Source organism: Rousettus aegyptiacus, unplaced genomic scaffold (genome assembly GCF_014176215.1).
Source record: "Rousettus aegyptiacus isolate mRouAeg1 unplaced genomic scaffold, mRouAeg1.p scaffold_m13_p_16, whole genome shotgun sequence".
Lineage (NCBI taxonomy): Eukaryota > Metazoa > Chordata > Mammalia > Chiroptera > Pteropodidae > Rousettus > Rousettus aegyptiacus.
The window spans coordinates 51033444-51053640 of record NW_023416291.1 but is presented as its reverse complement, the minus strand read 5'-3'; the positions used below and the strand labels follow the sequence as shown (position 1 = coordinate 51053640).

At 43.7% G+C, this 20197-nt stretch overlaps 1 protein-coding gene across 2 annotated transcripts in view; it reads left to right on the top strand.

Moving 5' to 3' along the window:
• LOC107511276 (adhesion G protein-coupled receptor E4) overlaps positions 1-20197 on the top strand; it is a 40091-nt gene that overhangs the window by 18045 nt on the left and 1849 nt on the right. For both annotated transcript variants that reach the window (XM_016145542.2, XM_036234016.1), the window contains 13 exons: positions 811-933; positions 2988-3140; positions 5106-5146; positions 6085-6220; positions 6334-6441; positions 6602-6786; positions 7360-7527; positions 9133-9327; positions 12005-12240; positions 16347-16413; positions 16975-17066; positions 18230-18410; positions 18817-18912. In XM_016145542.2, coding sequence (XP_016001028.1) covers positions 811-933; positions 2988-3140; positions 5106-5146; positions 6085-6220; positions 6334-6441; positions 6602-6786; positions 7360-7527; positions 9133-9327; positions 12005-12240; positions 16347-16413; positions 16975-17066; positions 18230-18410; positions 18817-18912 — 1781 coding nt within the window. The remainder of the gene's footprint in view (positions 1-810; positions 934-2987; positions 3141-5105; positions 5147-6084; positions 6221-6333; positions 6442-6601; positions 6787-7359; positions 7528-9132; positions 9328-12004; positions 12241-16346; positions 16414-16974; positions 17067-18229; positions 18411-18816; positions 18913-20197) is intronic.

Genomic DNA, 20197 nt, shown 5'->3' with positions numbered 1-20197 from the left:
ATCAAAATGTCTTCATGGTTCATCTATGTTGCAGCATGTGTTGGAATTTCCTTTTTTATTTTCATGCTGAACAATATTCTATTGTCTGAGTGGACTACATTTTGTTTATCCATCATCCATTGATAGCTTCTGTTTTTTTAGTTATTATGAATAATGCTGCTATAAAGACAGGTATACAAATATCTCTTCAAGACTCTGCTTTTAATTCTTTCAGATATATACCCATTAATAGAATTGCTAGATCCTATGGTAATTTGGTAATTCTAATTTTTATTTTTTATTTTAGAAATTGCCATATGGTTTTCCGCAATAGCTACACCATTTTACATTTTTACCAGGAGTGGGCTAGGATTATAATTTGTCCACATTCTACCAACACTTGTTAGTCTCTGTTTGTTTTTGATAACGAGGAACCTAGGTTTTTTAATATATTGACTCTTGTCAGTCACTGATTGAGGAAACTGCTCCTTGGGGGAGAAAAATTGCTAACCTGTTATGTGACGAGCGAAAAAGAACTCCAGGGGCCAAAGAAATCTCTCGGGTAAAGAAGTAAAGAAACTTAGATGGTGACAGAGAATTTCTACTGTCAGGCAAAAGTGGTGTTGGTGGCAGAGGTGGGACACAGGTGAGGGACTTCGAGCATCTGTGTTCAGTAGTGAGATGGGTACGAAAAGGATGCGAACAGAGCTCTTTCCAAGAGCACGTTCTGTCGACTACAAGGCTTGGTACATCATAGATGCTCAATGAATATTTTTTTCTTTGGAATAAGTGAATAAGCAGATGAATGAAAGGATCTTGTGTTTCCTATAGCTTTCTGTCCCTCATGCCCTGAACATGCCAGCTGTTTTAACAGCACCCACTGCGCTTGCAAAGATGGATTTCAGTCTGAGCCTGGGAAGAGGCACTTCATCGGGCCTCATGGGAAATGTGAAGGTAGGATGCAATCCACGCTCATCTGGAAGTCGGGAGGGGGCTGGGACCTTCTTCTATGCCTCAAACACTGTGCTGCAGAGGCGTCGGTCATACTGCAAAGATGCAAGACTATTATGAAGTAGAAAATGTCAGGGCTGTCTCGATGCCCTTCGAGAACTCTCTACGCCTTGTGCTTCTCACACGCCCATCTGATGCCAGCTCGATGGTTTTCGTTTTTTCTTTAGGAGGAGGTAAACTTCCCAGGGTTAAAGCACAAGTGTTTTTGTTTGTTGCTTTGCCTGAGAACTTCGCAAGGACAGGGATCATCTCTGTTTGTTCATTGCCGTAGGCCTAGAACAGAGAATGATGTTGTCACATACAGATGCCCAATAAAAGCGTGTCGACCAAGAGGACACGTGAATGAATGCATGGGTATCTTTGGCACTTGATAGCCTCCATGCTCCGGCCCCAATTTAGTATTTCCGTTCTGCTTTTCACTACTGGTGGGCCATCTCCTTCAGGCAAAATCCTTTCCCATTCCCACAAATTCTAAAGGTCGATTTGAATATTAAAGAAAATAGCACTCCTGAACGTCTGATGGGCGGAACTGAGTATCTTATTGACGGAGTCGTAGAGTCCATTTAGAAGGTGAAGTAGAAACTTGTAGCTTATTTAGGATTTGTGTTATTTTATCGTGGCAGAACATCCATAACATGAGATTTAGCGTTTTAACCATGTTTTCGGCGTATCTTTCAGTGGTGTTGATACGTTCACAGTGTTGCGTAACCATCGCCACCATCTATTCCCAGGACTTTTCCATCTTCTCCAACTGAAAAAGCTCTGTCTCCATTAAACAATAACTCCCCTTCCTCCGCCAGCCCCTGCCACTCACCATTGTTAATCCGACTCCTCTAGGAACCTCACATGAGTGGAATCACACAACACTGGTTGTATCTATTTTTTTAAACTTTCACTTTGACACAGTTTTAGGCCTAAAGAAAACTGCAAAACGGCACAGTGAATTCTTTATTTCCTTCACCCAGTTCCGGTAAGGTTAACTAAGGACGTGACCGTAAGTCATGTTAACCAGGAAATGATATTAACGGAACCGCAGCCTTTATCCAAATGTCGCTAGTTTTCCCCCCAATGCCTTTTTTTTTCTGTCCCAAGAGCCATCTCAGGATCCCACATTGCCTGTAATCGTCATGACCCTGAGTCTCGTGTGATCTGTGATGGATCCTCAATCTTTCCTTGTTTTCTGCGACTTTAACACTTTTTTTCAGACACTGCAGAAGTGCTTTTACACTTCGCTTTTTTCGTTTAAATTTATCCTAGAAATCACTCCAAATCGATTCTTAGAGATCATCCTCATTCTCTTTTTGTACAGCAGTGAAACGAACCATAGTTTATTCGACCCTCTCTTATATATGGGTATTTAAGTTGTTTTTGATATTTAGGCCATTGCCAATATTTGTGGAAGTGTGTGTTTAAGGTACAGCCCTAGAAGTGAGGTGGCTGAGCCAGGAGGTAAAATTCATGCAGCTTGATTAGATATTCCAAATTTAATTCCAGGAAAGTTGTACCAATTCGCTCTCTCGCCAGCAAGGTGCCTGTCTTCTCATGATCTTGCCAGCAGAACATGTTTCCCAGTCATCATCACACGACCGTTGCCATGTTCTAAAGCTCTATAGGTACCTGGGTCTATTTCTGGACCTTTCGTCTATTTCACTAGTCTATTCATGTACCAGCATCTCATTGTTTTATCACGACTTTGTAGTTTGTTTTAATGTCTGACCAGGCTAGTCCCCACCCCACAGTTTTTACGGCCACTTTTTGCATGACAGCATCAACTCATCTCCATTAAATACGTGTAGATATTTTTTATTGGGATCATATTGGATTTATACATTAACTTACGGAGAACTGTCATCATTACAATATTGAGTCATTTTATTCAAGACTGGATGTTGTTTTGGGTGCATTTATGAGTGATGCTGGGTGCTAGAGATTCCATGGGCAAGAGAAATGGCATAGCTCTATGAGAATGAAAAACCGTATTTTCTCTCACTTCACAGATATCGACGAGTGTAAGGCTGGGCTGGCAAAGTGCAAGGAGGTGTCATACTGCAGAAATGAAATTGGAAGTTACTACTGCAGCTGCATCCCAAATATCCCTATCTTAAACTGGGTGGCTGGTTTTGTTAAATTAGATTATTCAGAATGTTATGGTAAGAACCTACAATATTCTTTCCAGTGTGAACACGGAGGGGCGGGAGCGGATTTTCAGAGTTCCTCCAGCGTCAAGCCGGTGTAGGAGAGCAGAGGCCTGTCCCAGCCCTTGACCTTCCTCCTCGGTAATCTCTTCTCAGAAGGCCTCATGCAGGCTTATGGTCTCATCCACCATCTCTGTGCCACGGCCTTACAAATTTATGTCTCTTTTCTGGGTTTCCAAAATGATGTCTCTCATTTTCTACTACATTCCTCTACTCGTTTCTCTCTTACTGACTTTGAATTCAAGTTCTGTGTCTGTCTGTCTGTCTGAATACTAAAACCCATGAGTTCACGCTGATAGCTCCAGTTCAAATCTCACACCAGGGCTTGGTCTAGCCTTCCTGACTTGTAACTTCTTTCTTCAACGCTGAAAATCCTGGCTCTCACTATCACAAACTATTGACTTATTTTGCTCATTCATAGCATAATTCCATGTTTTGATTTAGACCGTTGGATTTGATTTCTGGCACTACCACTTACCAGTGAACTTTTGGGTAGTGACTAGCTTCTACATGCCTCATCTACAAGTGGGAAGAGTAATAACATCTATTCTATTAGTCATGTGTTGCCATCCCACGAAATGCCCCAATGTTCATGGCTCAAAACAACACACATTGCTTGTCTCATGGTCTGTATAGGCTGGGAATCGAGACATGGCTTACTTGGTCCTTCGCTTCGTGGTTAATCAAAGTATTGGTCAGGGATGCAGTTTTAGCCAAAGGTTCATCTGCTTGCAAGCTCACCAACATGGTTGCTGGCAGGATTCAGTTCTTCGGAAGCTATTGGACTGAAGGTCTCAGTTCCTTTCCGGTGGTTGGCGAGAGGCCGGCCGCCTTTCATTCTTAGCTGTGTCGGCCTCTCCATCTTGCTTTATTGTAACAAGCACATGAGACTAGCCAGAAAGAGATCGCGAAGGAAACAGAAATCACAGACCTTCGTCACCTAACCTCGGAAGTGACGTCCCGTCACTTTTGCTGTAATCCGTTCGCTAGAAATGAGTCGCTGAGTTCAGTTAGGGGGAAGAGCGAACTCACAAACAAGGGCATGAATAGAGGGAGGTGGGGGGGGGTCACCGAGAGTCGTCCGAGAAACCCGCTCGCCTCACGTACTGGGTGCAACACCATCTCCCCGAACCGACGTCCGCTCATGGGACCTGTGAACGTGCTCTTATTGGGAAATACGGGATTTGCATATATAACCAAATTGAGATGAGGTCGCACTAGATTAGGGCAGGCCCTTAATTCAGTATGACTGGTGTTTTTATTAGAAGAGGGAAATTTGGACATCGGGATATGCACACAGAGGATCATGTAGAGACAGAAGCATAGGTCTGAGTTAGGCTGCCATAAACCAGGGACCGTCAAAGATTCCTGGCAACCGCCAGAAGCAGCAAAGAGCGATGGATCATCCTTAGAGCCTTTGGAGGGACCATGGCCTTGATTTTGGACTTTTAGCTTCCAGAACCATGAGAAAAATAAATTTTCATTGTTTTAAGCCTTTGCTGCTCCCCACCTATGCTGAGGCCTCTTCTGTATATACTGCAAAGTCATCTTTTTCTCTTTAGTAATATCTTGGACTCTTGCAATCACTGAATTATCTATTCGTCATTATTGGCTTAGTGATTTTCCCAGCAGGCTGCGAACTCTGCAAAGAATTCCCTTTGCCTCCTTATCAGTAAGGTTTTGCATTATGTCTGGCTTTTAGTAATTACTCAATAAATACTATTGACTGAATGACTGAGCTGGAAGCCCCATCCTAAGTCCCTTTATTCTACTCTAAATGACATTTGGGACTTAGTGGGAAACGAAGATAGGATGTGGAAGTATCAGTGAAAGACCCAACTCGAGGGTATTTGGAAGATGGGATGTGAGCCGGGGTGTTATCGCCCATATTTGCCTAAACAACTGCCTTCTCCCCCCCAGAGGACAATGGTGCGGAGACACAGTTATCGCCAGTCATTCAGGTGAGTAAGGTGAAGGTAGGTTTGGGGAAGAGCTGATTAGTCTTAGCATGTCATTCTCCTGCTCAAATACTACCACGGCTCCCTATGACTTTTAGGACCCAGCACTTCTTATGCGATGATTATTTTGTCCTCTCCCAGGGGACCACGTCTGGGGACATTTTTGGTTGGCACAACTAGAGTGCTACTAACATCTCATGGGTAGACAGTAGGGACGCTACCGAACATCTTATAACGCCCTCCTGCAACTACCACCTGGTATCAAACGTTAATTGAGAAGATTGAAAAGCCCCGGGAAAGGGTTTACATGTCGCAGTGGTCGTTTAGAGACCTGCATCAAGCATAGGGCAGTCCCCAACCTTTCGGGCATTAGAGACCGGTTCTCCTATGAGACTCTAACACCCGATGATCTGAGATGGAGCTGAGGCGGTGATGCTAGCGCTGGGGAGCGGCTGTGAATGTGCATGAAGTTTTGCTTGATTGCCCGCTGCTCACCAGAGGTGTCCAGAGAAGTTGTTATCGCATTGAAGCCTAAAAAGGCAATGGAGGGATGAGTGTTGTTGATCGCGGTGAAGCCAGTGCCTAACAGGTCATAGGCCTGTACCAGCCCAGGGCCCAGGGGTTGGGGACCCCAGATCCGGAGGCTCATTCCACTCCCTCACCACGTCCTATTCCCTATCTTCTTCCGAAAGGCACTCTTGGTAGTTTCCAGATATCTTGTCTTTTAAGCCTTCGTGTTCTCATAAATACAATGTTTATGTATTGATCACACAGCTGTGTGTGGTAAATGAGAACGTTTACAGGCTGATAACACAGAGCCCAGTAGCACCTTAATAAATGTTATTGTCTTCGGGACTCACCCAAACACACTCATGTAGATTCCTACTTCCTTTCGTTTTTGTAAGAGTCTACCTAATCAGCTTTATTTTTTTTTTTGAAAGACAATTCTAAAGAACAATGGAAGCAAAGAGAACATTGCAAAAAAGGCTACCCAGCTACTTCAAAGCATCGAATTAACCATCTGGAATAAGAGTTTTGCTTCTCCTGGAAAGTTTGAAAATTCTGCGCTCGATATAGGTAAGAAACACTGAGCGTTTTCCTTACGACCAAGAAAATGTATGAGGGTGATCCTTTATCAGACTTTTGCGTTTACATGAGGCAAGCAGGATTAATTTTCTCAATGTTTCCAGTCTATGAGGTCAAGAAGTGCGATGAGACAAGTGAGAAGACTGTTCTGGAAGCCGGAAATAACACGCTGGATCTTGACTGCAGTGACGTTTTCAAAGGAACCACAGGAGGTACTGGGTCCACGATGGATTCTCTGGACCTTCAAATTCTAGGTCGTGTTGTCTCATTTCTAGGTGACAGGGCCAGGGGGTGTAGACGTAACAAAAGTTTCAATTCCGACTCACCCAACTGGATATCCCCTGTAAAATACTTTCCGTCCTGTTTTCTCAGAGAGGAATGCAGTTGCACTCATCACTTACCAGGGTCTTGGGGATATTCTGAACGGATCCTTCTTCAGCGACGTGAGGGGGGCAGTGGGAGTGGAGCTGAACTCTCGCATTGTGAGCGGCACCATCGGGATAAAGGAAAGAGTGTATCTGTCTAGACCCGTGTTCCTGACCTTCCGACATACTCAGGTGAGCAGAATGCAGGGCTGGTTCTCTGCACAGTCCCTGAAAGGGCTGTATTATTAGGATCCAGGCAGGGAACCGAATCCAACTCTTATCATTCAGGGTTAAGAGAACCTACAGGAAAGACTGAGGTGTCCAGAGAAGCTGTTATTACATTTAAGCCTGAAAAGGCAATGGAAGGATGGGTATTATTGATTCCAGTGAAGGCTGGAGGCAGGAAGGAGGAGTGCGTCCCTGGAGATGGAGAGAGCCTGGAGCGGAAAAGGAGTCTGGAAGAAATATCCCGCTCTCTTCTAAAGCTCTCTCGCCAGTTCCTCTCACTGGTTCCACCAATGGCAAGCAGTATGGGGCACGCAGTTCATAAGGGCCGGTTCCTGGGGCTCTGAGATGACTAGAGCAGGGAAGAATCAGTGAAGAATAAAGCTCACGGCAGGTGTGGCATCAAACTCTTCCCCAAAAGCGTTCCAGGTGATGGGGTTTTCTCAATCCAGTTTCTAACCCAGTGCATCCCTGACCCACCTATGAGGTTGAGACGGTTAAACCAGAAAGAGAACCACTTTCATGCTGTTCCCTTTCCAGCCTGGCGGTGTGAGAAGAAAATACTTGTGTGTCTACTGGGAAGGATCGGAGGAGGGAGGCAGCTGGTCGACCGAGGGCTGCGCTCACGTGAGCAGCAATGATTCTTACACCACGTGCAAGTGCTTCCACCTTTCCAGTTTTGCTGTCCTCATGGCTCTCGGTCCGAAGGTACCAAAATTCACGGTTCCCTCCTGTGAATCTAACTATGTCCAGGAAGCGGGGAGGTCATCCTGTCCATGTCTTCGTTCGACACTATTGAATAGTACACTGGAAACGTCTTTGATTTTATTAAGCATGGTCACTCCGATAATTTTTAATTAAAAAAAAAAAAAAGATACTGAGTCAAGTGGAAGGAGCTTACTAGAGAGATTAGGGGACCCGGGAAATGATATGGGGAAAGGAGAGAGGCCATGCAGAGAGAGCATCACTGGCGGTTAGCCCTGGGATAACTGGAGCGGATTTCCCTGGAGGATTCTGCGAGTCAATATAGTTCATTCTAACTGAATGGCAAGAAAGCTGGGGTATTTATACACCACCTCCCTTCAGTCGTTAGTTGAAGGCTGTATCCAGGGGACGATGAATTCTCTGACACTTCCATGGGCGTGGACAGAATGAGCTCAAGCTAGTAGAGGAAGCTCTCAGACATTGAGCGATTGGATTGGCAGCCCTGACCGTGGAAAAGTCTAAGGTGATTTGGGATCAAAAACATCTGTTCCTCTGCAAGACAGAGCTACAGCTAAATCTTCCTGGTCCGACCAGAGGAAGGCAACTGATTGTCACCAATAAAAAAGCACAGTTCCCTGAACTTCTCTGGTCCCAACCATGTCTAGGATAGTTCAGGTTTAAAAAAATTGTACCTAACTTCTTCCCCTATTTCTTTTTAGTTCTTGTTTATCGAATATGTACTATATGACAATGATTATGTTGCTCATTTCATTGTACGGCCTCATTTTATTCATTCAACAAGTTCGTATATGAGTGCCTAATGTATGTCAGATACCGTCTTAGGCACTGCAGATACATCAGGGAACAAGACGGATAAAGAAATTCTGGCCTTTGTGGAGACTACTGTGTCATCCAAAAGGGTCACCAGTCGGCTGGTCACATGTGGGTAGTGAGCACTTGAAATGTAGCTAGTGTAACTGAGGAACCAAATTCTTATTTTTATTTAATTTTAATGTATTTAAATGAAGAAGCAGTGTAAAACAGTTTCCCATCAAACACAACTTCATGTCTCGGTAGGACAACATTTCACATTCATTGAAAATATAGCATCTGTAAGTAACACAAGCAAATATGATGTTGTAAAATATACACTGGATTTCAAAGACAATATGGAAAAAAAGGAGCATCAAATATCTCATTAATAATTGTTTTACACTGATTATAATCTGAACAGATAACATTTTTATTATCTTATTATAGTGACTATATTATATTTAACATGTTGAATTAAAAATATTTCGAATATATACTATTAAATTAATTTGACCAGTTTCTTTTTACATATAAAAATATGGCTACTAGAAAAATTAAATTACACACGTAGCTCACATACTTCTCTTGCACAGCACTCGTCTAGTGGTTTGAGTTTTCAACAGCCCTGTGTGGGAAATGATCTTACGTCCCCATTTTCAAGATGGAAGCACCAAGTTTCAGAGAGGTTAAGTCACTTATGCACGGGGCTGAAGTGAGAAGCCTCTCGGACTTCCAGTCAGGAAGGTAAGTGCAGAGCCGGAGACTATAACGGATTCCTCCTTTGGTGCTTCGTAGGTGGATCCCGTTCTGGATGCGATCACCTACCTGGGACTGAGTCTCTCTCTGCTGTGCCTCTTCCTGGCAGCCCTCACCTTCCTCCTGTGCCGACCCATCCAGAACACGAGCACCTCCCTCCACCTGCAGCTCTGCATCTGCCTCTTTCTGGCCCACCTCCTCTTCCTCACGGCGATCGATCAAACTGAGCCGGAGGTAGGCGATCGCACCAAACCACCTCATTGACATAGTCAGATCTAGCCATCACGTCTTGAGGAAATCACAGCAGGAAAAAAAGCGAGAGTTCCCATTTCCGCTGTCTTCCTGTATGCCCGTGAATATGAAAAGGATAGTTATATAGAGAGAGTCGTCTATTTTCTTCTGCTCCGTTATCTCCTCATCTCCATTCCCCATTTGCGAACTTGGACCTTCGAATCCTTCCCTTTTCAGTCAGTGTTGTCTCAGTTTTTCCCTAAATATGCGGAACGTTCATTACTATCTCTCTATAGCAATTCTCTTCTGATTGTTGAAGCTCATAATGCCCTGTTCTTAGTAAGGATTTCACTCCTCTGCTTCTATTTGCCTGATTGTCACCTTCCTCCTCATTATGTTTTTGTTTTTTTTTTTAATTTTGTTTTAGATAAACTGGCTCCTTAGTGCAGGCCTCATGGTGGAGAATTCCCTCAATTTTTGTTTGTCTGGAAAAATCTTAATTTCTCCTTTATATCTAAAGGAGAGACTAGCTAGATACATTATTCTAGGCTGGTAGTTCTTCTCACTTAATTTTTCAATATTTGATTCCTCTCCTTTCAGGCTCGTAAGGTTTGTGCTGAGAATTCCGATGATAATCTATTGGGTTTTCTTTTATAAGCTACCATTTTCTTCTCCCTGGCTACCCTGAGAATTTTGCCCTTGTCGTTGACTTTTGATAATTTTAATACGATGTGGCCTGGTGAAGGCCTTTGTGAGTTGAGATAATTGGGTGTTCTGTTGACTTCTTGAATTCCAAGCTCTAGCTCATTCCTTAGATTTGGGAAATTCTCATTAATTATTTGTCTGAAAATGCTTTCTAGTCCCTGCTCCTTTTCCTCACTTTTGAGGATGCCTATTATTCTTATGTTTCTTCTCCTGATGGGATCAGCTCATACTTGTATTTCTTTTTAGTTATTTTTTATTTTTCAGTTTCTCTCTTCTTCCTTCTGATTTATTTCTAGATTTCCGTCTTCGATATCGCCGATCCTTTCCTCCATTTGGTCGACTCTATGTCCCGAGCTTGCGATTTCATTTTTCAGCTCTTGCAGGGTGTTCTTCATCTCCAGAAGTTCTATCTGGTTCTTTTTGAGGATTTCAATCTCCTTGCTCTGCTCATCTAGTTGTTTTTTTTCAATTCCTGAAATTGTTGGTATCACTCGTTTTGGCAGTCGCTAAGTTTTTTCAGAAGTACTATCGTGAATTCTCTGTCCGTAAGCTTTTTTTCTGGAGATTTTCCTCTTTCTTTCTGAGATGCCTTGGCACCTTGGTTTTTCATGGTGTTTAATGGAATATTTCTTTACCTGGACATTAATGGAAGCGTTGTTTCTCTTTAGCCTGTTGCAAAGAAGGCACTTTTCTTTTGGATTCTATTAGGCGGCGTCTAAGCTTCTCAGATCCCTGCCTTCTATAAAGCCTTAATAATGCCTTTTTTTCCCTTATAGGTGTTTATTCGTGCTCACTTCTCTCAGCCTCAGTCCCTGTCATTCTTAGCGACAGTTTTCGGTAGCATTTACTCAGATTCCCCTGGGCTTCCAAGGTGTTCGGTCTTGGACGGTATGGGGGGAGGGGCCCTCTGGGTTGGGAGTCTGGGACTGCGGTTCATCCTCAGTTTTGCAACCATGGCAGGTAAAAGTCAACTGTTGTTCCTCTGCCATCCCACTTCTCTGCTTTCCGCTCTGATGACTGGGCGCTGCTGTTCGCTGCATGGAGCTCACAGCACCCCAGACATGACTGTTCAGGGAACTTGCCACACCTTTTCCCCGCCCGCTCCCCCTATAGTGAGCTCAGGCTGCTAGAGGCGGCTTCTTTATTTCTCCCACCCCACCGCCTGACACCCCACCTGGGGTTCTGGCTTGTGGTAACTCTAATGCGCAGATCCCACACTCAGACATGCTGGTGTGCAGTTTGGGTGTTTTGTTTGTTTGTTTGTTTTAGATGTTCAGCTTATTGTTGTTTCAAGGGGAGAGATCTGGGGCTGTCTCTCACTCCACCATGTTTCTCCAGATTCCTCTACTTGTTTCTGTAAATAAAATTTTATTGGAACCGTGACTGCCAGCGTCCAAGGTCTAGAGAAGATGGAGATCCCAGCTCCAGCAGAGCAAGGAAATTCTTCCATTCTCCAACTTTTCATTCCTTTCAGGCCCTTCATAGATTTGACAATGCTGACCCTTCCTGGTGCGGGCAATCTTCCTTATTCACCTACCGATTTAGGTGCTAATCTCTTCCACAAACACCCTCGCGAACACGAACACGCCCAGGAATGATGTTTCACCAGCTCTCTGGACATCCCTTAGCCCATCCAAAAGGCAAGAGCGGCGGAGTGTTTAATCACCAACACTCACCCGTCGTGGATGCGAGGGCTGCTCGCCGGGCGTTCATTCTGTGGCACTTCTGGCCTGTCCTGATGTCAGCAGATTTCAATGGCCCGTAAAGGCCTCCAGGAAATGTGTTGCCTCTGGAAAAAAAAAACCAAAAAAACAAAAAAAAAAAAAAAAAAAAAAACAAAAAAAACCAAAAAAAAACAATCACTGGTGTTGGAAACGAAGTCCCAGGCCAGCACCCAGGAAGCGCTCAGTGCCGAGGGTGCGATCAGGGGCAGAGGGCGCTAATACCGCATCCGTATCCCTCCCCTCCCCTCCAGGTGCTGTGCTCCGTCGTCGCCGGGGTGCTGCACTACCTCTACCTGGCCTCCTTCACCTGGATGTTCCTCGAAGGGCTGTACCTCTTTCTCACGGTCAGGAACCTCAGGGTGGCCAACTATACCAGTGCAGGCAGATTCAAGAAGAGGTTCACGTACACTTTAGGCTATGGGATCCCGGCTCTGATCGTGGCCGTGTCTGCAGCAGTGGGACACAGAAATTACGGAACCTATACCCAGTAAGCAGGATGAGTGTGTTTACGGTGGAAGCAGCGTCCCGGGCCCATGTATGATATGAAATCCAAACACATTTAAAAAGAAGATTCTTTTCCAATTGTAAATCATACTTTGAACCGGTCCTTCCTTGAGCCTGAATTCCATTTTCTCTTGGAGCTGTGGTCCTTAAAATCTTTGGGGTTGGATCCTTTTGAGGATTTTGGTGAAACCTGGGGCTTATTTTCCTAGACAGATGTACGTACACACAGAATTTTTAAATACTACTTCATGAAATTCAGGGACAAGGAAGTAAATTCATGACCCATCATTAAGAATCTGTGGGATCTTTTTTCTGAAAGAGTAAGTTGAGTAGGTTGAGGTTAATCTCCAAAATGTAAAGAATAACAATAGCGACAAATCCTGAAGTCCTGCGATGCATCAGAGGCAGTGATTTCTAGATGCAGTATTTCATCTCCTCCCATGAAGCTGGCAATATTTATCACCTTATGCACAGGACTCCTGGGCCTTTGTGTATCTAATAAACTTTCTGAAGGTTGCATCTAAAAGGAGAGTAAGTCAGAATTTCCAAGGCAGCGTTATTGATAGCCACATTTTCCTTCCTCACCAAAGAATTTTGCAGAGCTCTGCAAAGTTAGTTGAAGAAGTTAGTCTTTTGCCAATGGGGCTTCGGTTAGGAAGCATGTGTGCATGTGCCACAACTAAATGAGGAGGATGTCCCTCTTGAAGTCAAAGAGATGCCCCATCTCCAAGCTTGAACCCTACTGTCCTGCCAGAATGATTCTGGAGATGGTAGGGTAGATCAGGAGTTGGCCCTTTCTATAAAGGGTTAGAGAGTAGCTATTTTTATCTTTGCAGGCCATACAGTCATTGTGGCAATGACTGAACATTACCCTTGAGGTATGAAAGCAGCTAAGTCATAGGCAGTATGTGAATGAATGGGTATAGTGCCAGGTCCCTTTCCAGAAGAAGTTACACTACCTTTGATAACATGGTCATGACAGAACACAAAGTCTTTTGGCAATAGAATACTTGTTACATGGAATATGCCTACTTAGCACTGGTACTTTTTATAGCTGTAGTTACATTATTATTTTTACTCTCTTATTATAGTAATCATTGTTATTAGGATACCTACATTTATTGAGACTTAACCCTTTGCCAGGAACTGTATCCAAAAACCGCGTGTACATTACCTCATTTAATCTTTCCTATAAGATGTGAAAGAAATCAAAGAAGAGTCAAATAAATGAAGATAGTCCATGTTCATGGATAGGAAGACTCTATATTGTTAAGAAGTTAGTTCTTCCCAACTTGATCTTTAGGTTCAACACATTCACAATTAAAATCCCAGGAAATCATTTTTTGGGGTATTGACAAAGTGATTCTAATGTTTAGCGGAAGACCTGGAATCACTAACACAGTATTGAAGGAGAAGAATAAAGTCAGGTGATTGATCACACCTGACTTCAGGACTTGGAAAAGCGACAAAGCCGTCATTGAACCTTTTCAATGCATCTGTTAGCCCCTCTTTACACTTGGGAAAACAGAGGCTCAGAGCATACAGCTTGCGTCAGATAAGGCCCCATGTCTGATTCCATCGAAAACCTAGGTCAGAACTAAACCGTTCCTGGTACTGCTCAGATCTTGCCACAGGAGCCTGAATTAAAAGTCCTTTGTTTGGAGGAAAAAAATGGCGTAGATGATAGAGGCTCTGTTTATCCCCCTGGCGACCAAAACAAAGTTGTGACAAAAACAAGGAGCAGCAGCAAGGACAAATTGCCTGGGATCTGGATGAACAAGCCACACAACCAGGGAGAAGTACAAGAAATCATCCTTCAGTAGCAGAAGGTCAGACAGGGCGAGGACATGGGGCTGCCAGGTCTCAAGAGTCTGAGAGGGATGGAGGCTGCGGCAGCGGCAGCTGCAGAAGCCTCTTTAAAAGGCCACGTCTACAGGTGGATTTTCACGGTGACAAACCTGCTCCCTCTGAGCACCAGTTCCGATTCGGCCGAGCGCAGGGGGCACCAGGGACTTACAGGGAGACGTTGTCAGAGTGAGGGCTGAGGTGAGACTCACTCTGGACAGAAGTATTGGTGGTATATATTGTTCCCTGTTGAGCCCTCCCCCTCCCAGTGCGTGAACACAGTGCTGCCATAGCCCCAACATCATCAAACTGGATAACAAAGGTCGCTCCGCCCAGAGGATTCCCTGAAGCCCCGCCTCCCCCAACTCTGGGCCCCACCCAAGCCACATCCAGGTGTAGCCTCAGAGAGTCAGGTGCTCCTTGCCGAGCAGCACCTAGACTCACACTGGAGGTAGCGGGCCTCGGCTTCTGGTGTGGCCTTTGGAGGAAACTATAAGCACAGAGTCTGTGGTGGCCCCAGAGGGGTAGAGGCTGGGGCTAAGTTTGGCCTGCAGCTGAACCCCACTCAGGACTGTGCTACTGCACACCTATTTCACATGTCCACACTAAGAAGATGGGGAGACTTAGGGAGCTTTGCTTAGTACATAGAAACAGTTGTAGAAAGGCAGCAAAAAATGGTAAGACAAGCAGAAATCATACGAGAGAACAGACCAGAGATCTAGGAATAATGGAGTCAAGCAATCTATCAATGCAGAGGTCAAGACACTGGTTATAAAGATGCTCAATGAACCTTTGGGAAGTGTAGATAAATCCAATGAAAACTTCAACAAAGAGATAAAAATCATAAAAACGGAAATGGAAATTATAAAAGGGAACCAGTCTGAAATGAAGAACACTTTATCTGAGATGAGAAGTATGTTAAATGGAATAAACAATGGCATAAACAAAGTGAATAAAGAAAAGTATCAAACGCCCTCTCTGGAGGATGGGAAAGCCAAGGACATGCAATCAGAATGGCAAGAGATAAGATGCCAAGACTATAAAAATAATTTAAGGAGCATACGGGACACTATTAAGGGTCCAAATATCAGTCTCATAGGTGTAACTGACGAAAATCAAGGTGTTGAACAGCTGTTTGAGAAATAATGATGGAAAGCTTCCCCAACCTGGTGAAGGAAATGGACATACAACCCAAAGAAGCTCAGAGAATTCCAAAAATCAGGGATTCAAAGAGGGCCCCACCAAGGCACATCAAAATTAAAATGCCAAAGATTAAATACAAAGAAAGAATATTAAAAGAAGCAAGAGGAAAACAGATCGTTACTTATAAGGAAAAACCCATAAGACAGGCGGCTGATTTACCGAAAGAAACTATGTAGGAGAGAAGGGCTTGGCACAAAATAGTCAATGTGATGAAAACCCAGGATCTACAACCAAGGATACTTTATCCAGCAAAACTATCATTTAGAGTCGAAGGACAGATAAAGGGCTTCCCCGATGAAAATAAGCTAAAGGAATTTATCACCACCAAGCCAGTGTTACAGGAAATGTTGGAGGGGCTTCTTTGGGTTTCATTAACCAATGTCACCATGAAAAAAATAAGTAAGTAAATAAATAAATAAATAAAGTGAAGCCAATATTTATCTTAAAAAAAGAGAGAAAGAAAAAGAAGGAAAAGAAGGAAGGAAGGAAGGAAGGAAGGAAGGAAGGAAGGAAGGAAGGAAGGAAGGAAGAAAAAATACCAAAGACTCACTTTAGGTTAAAAGACACACAGAGACTAAAAGGAAGATGGAAATTGATATTGCTTTGATGGACCTGGAAGGTATTTAAGTCAGACAGAGAAAGATAAACACTGTATGATTTCATGTATATGAGGAATCTAGAGAATAAAAAAACAGACTCATCCAAAACAGACTCACAAATACAGCGGACAGTTTGGTGATGGACAGAGGGGAGGGATTTGGGGAATTGGATAATGGGGTGAAGGGCTAAAGAAGTACAAATTAGCAGCTGATGGATGGTCACGGGGATGGGGAGCATGGCATAGGGAATGCAATTAGCATTAATATGTTGGCTAGGTGGAGGGTTGGGGGAGGGTGGGAGCAAACGGAGGGATTGTTTTATGAACTATATAGATGTCTAACCAATGTACTGTATATTTGAGACCAATTAAAATAAACAAATTTTAATAAGTCCTTTGTCTTGTGAGAAACAAGCAGCTAACCTTTCTTTTTCTCTCAACAGCTGCTGGCTCAAGCTTGATAAAGGGTTCATCTGGAGCTTTATGGGTCCCGTGGCCATCATTATCTTGGTAGGTGACCATTGGTGGGTATCTATTGGGGTGCCCTCCCTGGGCTAGCCAAGCACAGGGAAGAGTGTTTCTTACCTATTAAAGTGGAAATGAAATAAAGATAAGAAAACAGTCCAATGTGATTAAGCCCTCTTATTGGAGGTTCTGCTGCGTGTGTATTTCCCTGGCTCATTGGTCGATCTGATATAGTACAACCCTCAACTGGACATTCCTTTAAAAATTCTACACTCATTTATTCAACAAATATTTAGCGAGTGTCTGCTCTGCATAGAGTGACATGTTTTCTCTTTGGCCAGGTACTTTGCATTTCCATTCATTGTCCCGGAGTAGATATTGAAAGTTTTCACTTTCAAGGTGTCCTGGTTTGAGATAGTCACCCTGATCAAACACCAAGTGCCGTAGGTTATGTACCGTGTGATACTTAGACCAGAGCATATGTCCACACTGTATTTATGAATCCTGTGTCTTTGGGGAAAAGATTCTTAGGGATACCTCAAGTTGGGTTGTATGACATGGCTTCCAAATAAAATTCCAAGTAAATTTCCCGTGCCGTTTACACAGATAAACTTGGTGTTCTACTTCCAAATTCTGTGGATTTTGAGAAGCAAACTTTCCTCCCTCAATAAAGAAGTTTCCACCATTCAGGACACCAGGTAAGATGATATCAGAACAGTGATATCCATGGATTTTCCTACAGGACCACTCTGCCTGGGAAAGAAAAACCTGTACGAGAATATATAAAATTTCCTGGTACTAGATAAAGAGAATACGAGAGACAACTTATAGAACCAGTAAAAACTGTAACTTTCAGGTAATTTAATGTACTCCCTCGTCTTTTTACCCAGCACACAGTCACCGGGTGCCTCTTCTGGACAGCATATGCTTTATGCAAAATTAATTCCAAGAGAATCAACATTATCCCTTTTGCCACCTAAGAGCCCATGCACTTCCGGACTCCATTCTCCTTGGTTGTGGAAACTCAATTCTCACCAGTGCTGATCTAAATTATTAAAAGTAATAATGGTGACAATTAATATTAACTAGAAGTTGACGGATGCTGGGGCTTTTTGAAGATTATTTCATTGAATGCTCATGCCTCTACCCTCCGCACGGGCACTGCCACTATCCCCACTGATAAGGGGAAGGAACTGCTCATCTTACTAAAGAATGGGTAAAAACCTTGCATTAGTGAGTCACGTGGACGAAAAGGAATTTTTGCCCAACTTCAAACCCTGGCTTTGATCTCATCTACTTATGAGACCAATCGAACATCTTTTAGCCTCAGTTTCTTGGATTCTGGAGTGTCAGAGTGTCTCCGTTTTTGGCGCTTTCCCATACCTGGTCACGTGCGTGCACACACACACACACACACACACACACACACACAGATGCACACCCACATACATTCACGTACATTAGCTCTCCCAGCCTGTGGCCATCAACAACCTCACTCCGGACACAGTTTTTGGTCAAAGAAATCCAACACCGGGTTATGTTCTGAAACCATGATATCATCAGCCACGTTTTTCAATACAAATTTCTAGAAGGGACTTCCCCAAGATCTTTTAATAAGTCCGTGAGAAATACTTGACAGGTAAGTCATTTCCAAGAGTAGGATAAAGTGTTATTCTCAGAGGCGGTGATTGAAAAAATGGATCCTGCCCCATCCTCAGGCTACGTAACTTTGTGGAAGCCACATAAAAACATGAGGTTTTATCGAGCTTTGACAATGCGGTGGGTGCACAGCATTGAGCACAGTGCTTAATAGGCAGGGGTCCCTGATAAATGGTAGCATTACTTTTTTTTTCCTTTCCAGAGTCATGACCTTTAAAGCCATTGCTCAGCTGTTTACCCTGGGCTGCTCTTGGGGACTTGGATTTTTTATGGTTAATGAAGTTGGGAAGACAATCGGATTAATCATTGCCTACATGTTCACCATCATCAACGTCCTGCAAGGTGTTTTGCTCTTTGTGGTACACTGCCTCCTTAATCGCCAGGTAAAACTGATCATTTTGTCTCCGAACCTTATTGAATGGTTTGTTCATTTCTCATCCTTCTCTGGCCGTTTATATTTTGAAGCCGTTCTGATTCTGGGAAGAAAGTTTAGGTGCCACTTGGGTTTGCCGCGTGGTCTGGGTTTTACTCACATTCTACCATTTAGCATTTGATCAAATCTCTCAAGAGCACGCATTCGTTTCCTTGGGTTGGTGTAACAAAGTAACAGAGGCCATGTGGCTTCCACGACAGAAGTTTATCTTGCAATGTTGGAGGCTGGAATTCTGAGACCAGGGTGCTTTTGTGATTGCTTTCTAGTGCGGCGTTTATATCTTTAGTCTCTTATTTTAGGGTTCTTTCTTCTGAACCAAGCTCCGGCTGTAACACGATTCTCTACATTTCTTCCAGGTGCGAATGGAATACAAGAGATGGTTTGGTAGGATGCAGAAAGGGGTCGACATGGACAGCACTGAGGTCTCTCCCTCCACTATCCACACCAAAGTGGTAAGGCCGGCTTCTCAGCAAGGCCTGGTGCTTGCCTGAGTCCAGCATCTCATGCATGCTACCAGGAACTTCCCGGGTCCTTGCTCTGAATGAAGAGAAATTGCTTTAGGTTCCTGCATTGTGCAGGTGAAGTTTCTGGGTTTTGAAACCAAAACCGGAAGAGCTAGCTATTCTTTCTCTCTCCCTCTCTCTCTTCCCTTTCCCCTTCTCTCCTTCCCTCCCTCCCTCCCTTCCCTTTCCCATTCTCGACAAAGCACCAAGAGCGGCAGGTAAATGTGCGAATCAAGTTACTTTACTTACCTGCTTAAACCTTTGGCTGCTCATCACCTTTGGAATCAAATCGGACTTCCTTGCCATCCCTTAAATCCGACTCAGCACTCCTACCCAGTTATGGCGGCAAATTTTCAGTTGCTCGGAGTTTCCCGGGCTCATCCCCTCTCAGGGCCTTTGCATCAGCCCTTTTCTCTCGTCTTGCCAGGTTGTCTCATTAACGGTCACACCTTAGCTAGAATATCACCCCCTCAAAAAGGTTTTCTCTAACTACGCATTGATGATAGTCTCTGCTCACTCTCTATCACTATATTCTATTTTAATTCTTCGCATGATTTGCCTCATTGATATTTATATTAAAACATCAAAGTGTTTGCTTTAGGTCAGTCTCCACCCTCTGTAAGTTTCATTGTTTTGCCGCTATATCCTTTTGCCTAGAGCAATGTCTGGCCCACGGAAATTGGGCACTTAATTTGTTGAGTGTCTAAATTTTGTGTTTCAGGATGAGAAAACTTAAGATGGAAAAGCTCGAGCAGTTTGCTCAAAGCTATTCAACCGGTCAGAGGAATTTGAACCTGTTAGGTCTATTTCCCCCCCAAAGCGGACAACTTTCCTTGTGTGTCACCAGAGTTGCTTGTCACTTCAGATCGACAACTTTTGGGACCACCTGTTCATAGCACGTGCAGTTTTACACCAAGGGCAATTTTGATCATGCCCTAACATTATGCCGTTTTCACAGTGTATACCACTGGTCACCACGTGACCAAAATCACCTGTGGCCAAAGGATATGTCCACCTGAACTGTGTAAATAAACTATCCCAACACATATGGTCACCAAAAACGTGTCGCCTGGTAGAATTCATAGTACGGATTCTGGGGCTCACCAGATCTGAATTTGAATCTCGACTCTTTCCTGTAGATGCTGGGCAAGTAGCTAACCCTCTCTGAGCCTTGATTCGCTCATCACTGAAATGCGTGATTGGTCGAGGATCAAAGTAATGTACACAGAACATT